Here is a 12,275-nt window from a genome sequence, read left to right as displayed (position 1 = left end):
TACAGATATAAATATTATCCACAGAAAGCAAAGAGAAATTGATTCTTTATCATTTTTGCAATTACAGCAGAAATAAATTGAACTTACCTGTGTGAAATTACTGGGGGGCAAAGTGTCTTTTAAGTTTTCATTTCCAAGTCCTGAATCATCAGCATCAATAAGATTGTCTACAGGGACATTCTGACTTGACTTTAGAAATGTAAAATCACTTTCAGAAGAGTCTAAAGCCACACAAACATTGTAAGAGTAAGGAAGAGGCAATGTGTCATTATTATACGTGGAGAGAATCCTGGGATCAACTTGAGAATAAAAATTTGTACTTAGAGGTCCAAAAGTTGTTGAAGACTTTGACTCCTTGCATTTTGATATGGCCACCACAATAACAGTTAAAATGAACAGCAAAGAAATTAGAGCGAGGGCTATTACCAAGTACATTTGCAAATTAGAAGGTGAATCATCATGAGTGAACTCATTGTTCAGTTGGGGGACAAGCTGCTGAAAATGATCTGCAACAACAAGGTTAATTGTAACTGTTGCTGAGAGAGATGGATGTCCATTATCTTTTATCATTACCACCACCTTGTGCTTCAAAGAATCTTTCTCATGAAATACACGGGATGTTCTGATTTCTCCTGTATGATGGTTAATTGTAAAAGGGGGCGGTTCAGATATTTGTAAGAAATGATAAGAAAGCCAAGAGTTATGACCAGAATCTGCATCCACTGCAATCACCTTGGTTACCAACAAACCTTCAACTGAAGCAAATGGAACCATCTCAAACAGCGATGACTCCCCACTTTCTGTTGATGGATATAAGATTTTTGGTGCGTTGTCATTCTGATCCATTATTCGGATAATTAATGTTGTATTGCTACTCAGAGATGGTGATCCATTATCTTTAGCTGCTATTTTCATTTGAAACTCCTTGTCCTGCTCATAATCAAATGATCTCTGAGCATAGAGAACACCAGTCTCTATGTTAATAGAAAAATAAGAGGATATCGGAAAACCCTCTACATTTGTGTTGAAAATTGAATAAATAACTTTAGCATTATCTCCCATATCAAAATCTAATGCATGTACTCTGTATATAGAGGCTCCAGGTAAATTGTTTTCAGGCAAGTAAACAGTATAGGAAGATTTAATAAACAATGGTGGATTGTCATTGACATCAGATATATCTTGTCTGATGTATGTTCTGCTAGAAAGTTGGGGAGATCCTCTGTCGGTAGCTAGAATTGTAATATTATACCATGAAACTCTCTCTCTGTCCAAGGGATCTGTGGTAATAATTTGGTAGAATCTGCTGGAGGATGAAACTAGTTGAAAGGGTACTGAACCCAATATCTGACAGTCAACTTCTCCATTTTCACCTGAGTCCTGATCATGAACTTTGATCAGCGCAATCACGGTGCCAGGTGTGGTATTCTCAGGAACAGGGGTAAATAATGATGTAATTGATAACTCAGGGGCATTGTCATTTTCATCTGTTATTTCTATCAATACTTTTGAGTGGGCCACAAAGCCTCCTCCATCTTTGCCTTGTACTGATATCTCGTAATCCTTTTTCACCTCATAATTCAAAATGCTCTTTGTTTTAATCTCGCCGTTTGTGGAATTAATGCTAAACATATTTGCATGAAGGTTGTTTTCTGATGTTTTGCTGAAGGAATAGGTGATTTGTGCATTTGTACCTTCATCCATATCAGATGCATTTACACAAAGCACTGTAGAGTTTATTGGAGTTTTTTCACTTATGCTCACTTTATACACCTCTTGTGTAAATATGGGTATATTATCATTGGCGTCAGTAACAATGACCCTAATTAGAGCTGTGCCAGTTCTTGCTGAGGTTCCCCCATCTGAGGCTGTCAAGAATAACTCATGAATATTTTTTGACTCCCGGTCTAGAGATTTCTCTAAAACAAGTTCTGGAATCTTGCTTCCATCAGAGCTGGTCTTTTCATTCAGAGTAAAATACTGATTGTCACTGAGCTTATATCTTTGTACAGAATTAGGGCCAATGTCTGGGTCTTCAGCAGTTTGTAAAGCAAACTGCTTTCCTGGTAGAGTAAGCTCAATCATTTCTAATGTGACAATATCATTGAAAAAAACTGGAGGATTATCATTAATATCCTGAATTTCAATTTTAACAGTAAAGACATTTAAAGGATTTACAACCACTGCATCAAATGTTAGGAAGCAGGTAATTTCTTTCCTGCACAGGGTCTCTCTGTCTATCCTGTCCTTAATATATAAATTTCCATTTTCTGAATCTACAGAAAAATATTTATCTGAAACATCTGAAACAATGCGAAGTCTTCTTGATGAGAGTTGCTTAATGTCTAAGCCAAGATCATTTGCAATATTTGCAATAACAGACTCTTTTCTTAATTCTTCAACAATAGAATAATGAAGCTGACCAGAAACTAAATGACAAAGACATGAGAATAGAAATAAAAATATTACTTGCCATGTGATTCTCTTGAAAGTCTGTGCTTGATAGATTTTTACCACAGCCATTTTCTCTATGTGAGATTTTCAAAACAAATCATTTGTATTCCCAAAGCACACAATCTGTATTCCAGTAAAAATATAGTTTATAATTCCTTCTTTTTGTAATATGCAGAAATAGTAAGTCCAATTTATGAGAGAATCCAGAAAGTGACTGCCTTCTTCCTTGCAGATCTGCAGTGTGAATGAAGGGCATGAGTAGCTCTAGATCTCCAGTTCAATCTTTCTCTTATTTGGTAAACAGCGGCGCTCTGAGGCAAAAATTGGGAACTGCAAGAATAAAATCTATTGCTAGTTTTAAACTTTCTTTGTAAGAATGCAACTTTTATATATAAGAAAATTATGAACAGATATAGTTAAACAATACACTGAGCCAATGCTTTACAAAGATGTTCAGGCATATATGGTACTGCATAGACACAAAGTGCATAGTACACATTATTTTAGATGTAACACATTGTTTCACTTTTTACTTTTTCGTTTTTACTAGTTGTAATGACCTGTGCACAGTAAGGAGGGATGTAGAAAATTCACTGGAAATGGAACAAATTATTGTGAAGAGTCTCCTCTTACAGCTCCAAACAACTATGTCCTCCGTGGCCAAAAGTTTATTAATCTCACTCTATCTACCCATCCTGATCTATTGGGAATATATGCCTTCTATACAGTTTAATTTTTTCCTCTTTGCTGGAAAATGTAAAAGTTTCAAAACCATGGGGCCACTTCAAGTCACTGTTGCTACCCCTTTTAGTATGAAAAAAAACAAATTTGTACTGATAAACTTATAGTTTCAGATGATAAGAACTGGTTAACAATTTACCAAAATATAACCCACTCAGATGTCTTAGTATCAAAAAACTAAAGTAGTTTTATTGAAAATTCAAATGATTGGACACTTGGGGGTTATTTACTAAACTCCAAATGCAAAAATCACAAATTTTTCGGAATTTATTAAACCCCGAGGATTGTTAAAATCCGAATCTGAAAATCTGGCATCTTAGACCTGTCGAGGTTGCATATAAGTCAAGGTTGCATAGAAGTCCCAATGATGTTTTGATGTGCGCTAGGTTTCGGGTAATACCCCGGTAAAAATTATGAAAAAATCATGAAAATCGGATTAAAAAGTCAGAAAAATTTGTGAAAATCAGATTTTTCTCCGCAAAGCAAATTTTCGGGAAAATGTGATAATAAATAAGCGTAAAAAAACCCAAGCGGATTTGATCTGAGTTTGTAGCAGAAAATATTGAAATACATTCGGACTTTGCTAAATAACCCCCTTAAAGTGACCAGTTGGTTCAGGTTGCCTTGCCTATGCCTCATTTTTATCTGTGCTAAGATTGCCTTCACTCTAAAATATAGTTATACTATTTTAAAAAGTGAATGGTGTATATGTCAAATTATAATTTTTTATAATTAATCATCTCTTGGGGGAAATTACTTCTTATATAATGGTAATGTTTTTAGATGTAAAATATTTATTATTTTAACTTCCAATGGTGGAATGAAAGCTTGATATCTTGGATTTTGCTTTGGATGGAAGCATTCAACTACTTTTGATCGGATCAACTATAAACATAACTGTACATGAATTTGAGAAAAACAAAACTGAGGGATCCCAAAAAATCAAGTTTCAGTGGTTTAATGATCAAATGTGCTAAGATTTAGAAACTTTTGCCATTTAGTGTCTTTATTATCAAAGTGTCATTTAGCAACAAGGTAAATCTTTACTTATATTTTAGTTATACACATAATATATCAATAAAGCTGAAGTATTTTGAACAATAGTAACAAAATAAATATTTTGATTATTATCCATACATTTTTTGCCAAATATAATAATGGATCCTAAAAAGGTATTAATACAAAACACAGTCCATTTTAAGAGGTTCAGATATGAAACAATTGTATTTCCTGGGACCATCATCAGATAAATGTTTCTTGTATGACAGGTCCTTTGTTAAATCATTTACGCCAGTATTATCCCATGACTAGGCACAACAATTTAAATACACAAAATTACACTAGACTGAACACAAATAAAAAAATTGCTTAGTTTACAGATGGATTTTATTACAGTATAAAGAAAGGCCCTTTGATTTAAAACGAATCATTAATCTTTGTACCAACTAAGTAGATTCAATGTTGTTGGCAAGGGGGCAAGCAGTTAATAATAAATAATCCCCCCATGCATAACAAAAGACTTAAAGCTTGCCCATGTGAAATAACACATAACAACCATTCAGAAGTTTTCTTCTACATGGGGACCAGTAAATGCTACCTGTTGATTGATGACTATAAGAAACAAGGCCAGTATCAAACTTTGTACCTTTTTATCACACATGTTTTCAGGTTGAATGATACAATACAGAAAAGCATTTTACTTAACAATGCAGTGTTCTCTGAATACTCAGAACCACTGCCAGAAACCAATGCAAGGACACCTTCAGTCTTTAATAAAGTTATACACTAGGACAACCTTGTTTCTTTCAACATATTTAACAGATTTGCCATGCTACATTAAATAGTAATTATCATAATAATTATATAAAAGACACAATAGAAAGTTGAAGAGTAGAATTGCATTCGGAAGTTTACAAAAACTAAATTTACATATTTTGTACCTCAAGCACAATAAGAAGGTTTATTATTCAAGAGCTTACCATAAATAAATACATACGTACATACAGTCTCATAGGCCAAAGATACTAACAGCTGCACCAGTGTTTTAAATGACTTAAATATGTTTTTATGCACACTTATGCTTTTCAATATGGCCCTTATATCAGCTTGTACATATTCCATAGCATACACATTCCATAGCCAACTAGCACCTCTAAGAAATGCAATATTAAACTTTCATAAAACAGTCTCTAAGCCTGCTCAATACAGATACAATATAAGTGGACAACACTTTGAACATTATATCCATGCTTCTATGGAAGTTTTACTGATTTTAAAAAAGGAAAATAATTTGCACATTATACTGATCACTTATAAATTTTAAAAACAATACTACTATTACTAATGGTGCCATCAAACATAATCTCTTGGTCAAGGACATGTTACTATATCCTTTATATAAGGAAAAATATGGTTATCCCAGTGATATGATAAAATGAAAAATACTGCAGTAGATTAGTTATCCATGGATAAAAAAAATTAATTACAATATGTTTTATTCAAACATTTATAGCACATTAATGAACATTTAAACTCAAGTTATATATACACCATATTCCTCTTCAGCATGTATTGCCTAATAATCAGAGACAAACTACAGATTACAGCCATTTTAAAAACCCCACTACAACCAACATAAGATATACTGTAACACAATGTACCCCACTGCAACCAACATTATGAAGCATAGTAAATAATACATGTAGTCAACTCCAATAATCTTTTTTGGGGAAAAAAGTATGATTTAAATTTTAATAGCCAATTATCACAGCCTGAAATGAATATACAATAATATAACTACATGGAAGAAATAGATATCTATAGATAAACACAATTCTAAAAAACTATTCAATTGGGTAGAGTGTTTTATGTAAATCTGGTATGTATAAATGGCAAAGAATAAAATTAATATAATATTTCCACAATTCTATTACTAATGTATTTCAACATATACATGTAAGCTACTTCCTCCACTTAGAAAGTTCTCAGTAAACTATGTGTAGACAAACATTGAATTTATTAATATACATATTGTTTTATTTTTTGTTCTTTGGTACTCACTTGCCAAGCATTAGCTGGAGTCAAAGTATCTTTTATGCCATCGTTGCTGAATCATCAGCATCAATCAAATTGTCTACTGGGACATTTTGTTTAGGTTTTATAAAAGTAAAGTCACCTTCAGATTGATCCAAAGACACACACATACACATTTTAGGAGTAGGGAAGAGGCAAAGTTCCATTATTTAATCTAGAAAGCATTCCAGGATCAATGTGAGAATACAATTTTGCACTTTGAAGGCCAATAACTGGGGATGGCTTTGAATCCCTACATTTTTATATGATCACCAAAATAATTGTTAAAATAAAAAGCAAGGATATTAGAACCAGTGCTATCATTAAATACATTTGCAAATGAAATGGTGTTTTATCAACCAACAGTATGTTACTTAGCTGGGGAACAATTACTGCTTTATGCTTAAAAACATCATTCTCCTGAAACACACGTTTCACCTGAACAGAAATGGTCAACAGTGGTGCTCAGATGCTCTTATGTGGAATTACAGCAATGCAAAACTTACTCAACTTTATCAAGTTTATATAAGCTTTTTTTTTTAAATTTTTTTTTTAGAAAACTCAGTTTTTGTATTCATAACCTACAAGGTGTATTTATATTTCAAGACACTTTACTATATAACCTTTTTTATTGTATTTATTATAATGCAATTTAATTAAGATACTGTTTTATTATTACCAGTTATTGAAATGTCCTGAGCCAAGAGTAATGTTAGAAGAATTATAAGTAGAAAGGACACATGCAATGATTGAAACAGTGCCTGGTAAAATATGTAGAGATATCAGCAAATGAGAAAGACAATAGTCCCCAAGCATTACATTTTAATACACCAGCACGTGGAGGGCCTATTTATCAAAGGTTGCATTTTAGTGGTTTTAGAGGTGTTTGAAACCGTGACTAAACTCACAAACTCTAAAACTATGAATGTCATGGAATGTTTTAAAATATCTGAATAAAAAAGTATGAACAGAAAATAATATGCTAATTTTTCAGACAATTCCTTGCAAAAAAAATCTGAAAACCTCTAAAAGTTCAAATTGATTTAAAACAGTGTAATAGGATCAGCGCAGCTTCCATTGACTTCAATAGGACCTTGACAACTTTTACCTGGCAGAGTTTTATAATAGAGGTTTTCGTGGTTTTACACTTAATAAATCTCAAATTTTTATAGCTTTAAAAGAGTATAGGATAGGCCAACCACTACTTTTTAAATTTTGGAAAAAAATCTAATTTGAATTAGTAAATGGGCCCCTTGTGCTCTTTCAGAACACTCTCTCAAAGTTAAACATTGTCTTCTTTTTTTTCATGGCCTTCTCAGAAAAAGTAATAATAAAGTAGTAGTAATAAAGGTCACTGAATTATTTTTTTTTTAGGATTCTAAATATTATACAAAAATATTATATAATAAATATTATACAGACTTTATTATTATTATTATTATTATTATTATTATTATTATTATTATTATTATTATTATTATTATTATAATTATTATTATCATTATTATTATTATTATTATTATTATTATTATTATTATTATTATACAAACCATGCTCAGCCAGTACTGCCTAATTCTGGAATCATCTCCCAAAGTCATACACCCAAAGGCCTGGGTACAGACTTCGCAACTGCCCCACAACCCGTCACCCACCAACCACATACTGTCTCCCCTTACTGTACTCTTCTACTGCTCAGGAGTAGTTAATTATTTTGTATTGTATTCCATTCATGTATTATTTGAATTAACAGTACTGCATATACAAGTACTGTAATTTTTATTAAAAAATAAATTGTGATGAATGAATGATTGAACAAATTTTCTAGAAAAACTCTTGCATGAAAAGTTCATCAAGTATGCATCAATTTCCTGATATATAATTTCCCAATGCAAACATAATACCAATAGGTTCATGATTGCTCATCTCTGTCTACACTGGAATGATTGGAAATGTGTCTTCAATCCATAACCCACAGCTTGCAATTTCTACTGGGGAAAAAGTGTCTGCAGTGGTTTTAGATTTTAGTACCACAGCTGAGTTCTAACACCTCATAAAACTGAATAGTGTTCACACAATGCAGTCAAATAAATTTAGAGTTTAAGCACTGCACAACATTTTGGCACTCTATACATACCTGTTAATAATAATTAAACATTTATAATGTCTAAAACAATGAGCAAATATAGCAAATGAGCTACCGTATTAACCAGATGGAATCATTAATGATTTCCACTTTAAACCACCTAGCAAAAAGTGATCATGAGATTATTCTGATAAATGATATACTTGTTAGAAATAACATTAAACTCACCTGTACGGCATTGCTGGGAGATAAAGTATCTTTTAGGTTTCCATTTCCAAATCCTGAATCATCAGCATCAATAAGATTGTCTATGGGCACATTTTGATCTGGCTTAATAAAAGTAAAGTCCCCTTCAGATGAATCCAAAGCCACGCAAACATTGTAAGAGTAGGGTAGTGGCAGAGTTCCGGTATTAAACTTAGAAAGTAATCTGGGATCAACTTGCGAGTATAAATTACTACTTAAAACTCCAAAGTCTGAGGAAGGTTCTGACTCTTTGCATTTTGATAAAATCACCAACACAACAGTTAAAATAAATAACAAGGAAATTAAAGCAACCGCAATGATCAAGTACATTTGCAGATTAGACTGAGACTCTTCCTCATTTGACAGATTTCTGCTTTTAGGAATCACTTGCTGAAAATGCTCTGCAACAACAAGACTTAATGTAACTGTTGCTGAGAGGGATGGTTCTCCATTATCCTTTACTAGAACCACTACCTTGTACTTTAAACTATCTTTCTCCTGAAACATGCGCAATGTCCGTATTTCACCATTGTGCTGACTAATGATAAAGGGTAGGGGTTCTGACACTTGTATGAAATTATAGGAAAGCCAAGAATTATGTCCAGAGTCTGAATCAGCTGCAACCACTTTTGTAATCAAGGTACCTTGCTCAGAGGCCAAAGAGACCATATCAAAGAAGGAATAGCCACCATCTGAAGATGGATATAAAATTTTGGGTGCATTATCATTTTGATCTGTTATATGAATGAACAAAGTAGCATTGCTACTTAGAGGTGGGAATCCATTGTCTTTAGCCGTTATTTCCATTTGAAATTCTTTGTGCTGCTCATAATCAAATGATCGCTGAGCATAGAGAACTCCAGTCTCTATATTTATTGAAAAATATGATGAAACTGGAAAATCCTCTGTATTTTTGCTAGAAATTGAATATATGACTTTAGCATTCTCGCCAATATCCAGGTCAGATGCAAAAATGCAGTATATTGAAGCTCCTGGTAAATTGTTCTCAGCCAAATAAGCATCAAATTTGGATTTCATGAACACTGGTGCATTGTCATTAACATCAGAAACATTTAATCTGATGATTTTTCTGGTGGAAAGATGAGGAGATCCCCGGTCATTAGCAGCAACAGTGATATCATATGATGATATTTTTTCTCTGTCCAAGGCACTTGCAGTAATAATTCTGTAGTATCTACTGGAGGATGAAACCAATTGGAAATGTGCTGTGCCCAGTATCTGACAGTCAACTTCTCCATTTTCTCCAGAGTCCTGATCATGAACTTCAACCAGAGCTATAACAGTACCAGGTACAGAGTCCTCAGGAACAGGAGACGTAATGGAGGTAATAGATATTTCAGGCAAATTGTCATTTTCATCTATTATTTCTATTAACACTTTGGAATGAGCCACAAATCCTCCTCCATCTTTGGCTTGTATTGATATTTCATAATTTCTTATTTCCTCAAAATTTAAATGTTTTATTGTTTTAATCTCGCCATTTTTTGGATTAATGGTAAACATTTCAGTATCAACGCTGTTTTCTGATGTTTTGCCAAGAAAATAAGTAATTTGAGCATTTAGACCTTCATCTTTATCAGCTGCATTTACACAGATCACCGTTGTATTAATTGGAGTATTTTCACTAATACTGACTTTATAAACTTCTTGAGAAAATATAGGTATATTATCATTGACATCAGTAACAATAATTCTAATTAAAGCAGTGCCAGTTCTTGTTGGGTTCCCTCCATCAGAGGCTGTTAAAATTAATTCATGAATGGTTTGTGTTTCACGATCTAGGGGTTTCTCTAATACAAGGACTGGAGATTTACTCATGTCTTTGTTGGTCTTCTGTCTAAGTGTAAAATAGAGATTGTCACTGAGTGTGTAGGTTTGTATAGAATTATTGCCTGTATCTGGGTCCTCTGCTTTTTGCAATGATAATTGTATTCCTTGTGAAGTAGATTCAACAACTTCTAAATTAATACTATCAGGAAAAAACCTTGGAGGATTATCATTTATATCTTCAATTTGAATTGTGACTGAGGAAACATTTAGAGGATTTGTAGTCACTGCATCAAAACTTATGGCACAAGTAGCTTCTGCCCTACACAGGGTCTCTCTGTCTATTCTGTCTTTCACATATAAAATTCCAGTTTTTATATCTACATAAAAATATTTCTCAGCAGCACGAGAAACAATGCGAAATCTTTGGGGTGAGAGATCTTTAACATCTAATCCAAGATCATTTGCAATATTGGCTATAAATGAGTCTTTTCTTAATTCTTCAGCAATAAAATAATCAAGATGGGCAGAGACTGAATGGCAAAGCCATGAGAATGAGAATAAAATTATTACTTGCCATTTGATTCCCTTGTATGTCTGTGCTTCCTGGATTTTCATCTCAGCCATTGCCAGTACATAAATTCCTTTTTCAGTCACAAAGGTTGAGTTCCAATGAAATATGGTTTGAAATAATTTCCTTAAGACAGCAAAGAGATTATGTCTTCTGTGAATGGAAGCCTCTAGAAAATGTCTGTCTTTCTTCCTGCAGATCTGCAGTGAGTAGTATGAATAACTCTGGTTTTTCACTTCTGTATCCTTCTCCTTATAGGTAAACAGCGGCGCTCTGAGGCACAAAAAGGGAACTACAGTACTGAAAATCATTTCAGTGTGGCTTGGATTTAAATAATCTTTTTAACATATTTCTCTCTCTCTATATATATTTATTCTATGTAAAGCACGTCTATAAATACAGATGTGATTTATTTCATACAATAAGTCCAGCACACTATGCATTAGGTGCTCTGTTCCTCATACCTTTTCTTGGTTTTCTTAGCATTTCTGAATTAAAGTTATGTACTGGCTTAAAGTTTTGAATGAAAAAAAAGAATGCTGTAATTTTATCACATAGCAATGAGAGTACCATTTTAAGATTTATTTTATTTTTACAGTCAAAATCTTCCATCTACCTTCAGTATGTAGTATTTTTTTTCTCTGTACTAATAACTGCAAGACATAGAGGCAAGGATAGTACAGTAGGTACTATTGAAAATGATATTGATTGAATAAGGTATTATGTGTGCTTTTGAACATATGTCAAGATTATCAAAACATAAACTATGTTTATTATAAATGTTGTAGAATGTTTTTATTGTGCTTTCTATGAGATGCATCTCTTGGCAGACAGAGGGTGGGTCCAAAAAACATACCCCAGTAAAGTCACTGATGACATCTTAGAAGACGAGAAATATTCTGTAAATTATATTGCTACAAAGAACAGAACCCTTGAGCAGTGAATAGCTTTTGAAAGATTATTGTACAATACCCAAAAAATGCAGGTTCAAATTGTAGTATTTGACAAAGGCCCAGTGTTTTGGTCTTTGGTTTATGATGCCAGTTCAAATGGTAAGCACCAATAATGTAAAATATATGTAGTTCATAAAAATACAAAACTTTCACTGACTTTTACAGGGCTAATAATTACAACCGTATAGTTATGTTGCCTACTATACATTACATCACTGCAAATTAATGTTCTAAAATTATAGTAGTATATTGACAGGGACAGATATATGCTTAGCCTATGACTAAGTGTTGTGAGAACGCGAAACACGTAAGGCTGTAACCCATACTTCAATAAAGACCGTTTTACTACAACTGCCTGGACGATTGC

General features: G+C 33.0%; 1 protein-coding gene across 11 annotated transcripts in view; it reads right to left on the bottom strand.

Annotated features, from left to right (window-relative positions):
* LOC108710881 (protocadherin gamma-B5) overlaps nt 1-12,275 on the bottom strand; it is a 234,383-nt gene that overhangs the window by 166,157 nt on the left and 55,951 nt on the right. For 2 of the 11 annotated variants that reach the window (XM_041586096.1, XM_041586097.1), the window contains exon 1: nt 8,579-11,281. The exons of 7 other annotated variants lie outside the window; for them this stretch is intronic. In XM_041586096.1, coding sequence (XP_041442030.1) covers nt 8,579-11,266 — 2,688 coding nt within the window. In that variant the 5' untranslated portion in view covers nt 11,267-11,281. Of the gene's footprint in view, nt 1-87; nt 2,742-8,578; nt 12,083-12,275 lie in introns of those variants that run through there. 2 more of the 11 variants (XM_041586101.1, XM_041586103.1) reach the window with 2 other exon arrangements.

Source organism: Xenopus laevis, chromosome 3L (assembly GCF_017654675.1).
Source record: "Xenopus laevis strain J_2021 chromosome 3L, Xenopus_laevis_v10.1, whole genome shotgun sequence".
NCBI lineage: Eukaryota > Metazoa > Chordata > Amphibia > Anura > Pipidae > Xenopus > Xenopus laevis.
Note: the sequence above shows the minus strand (reverse complement) of the source record. Positions and strands in the feature narration are given on the sequence as shown.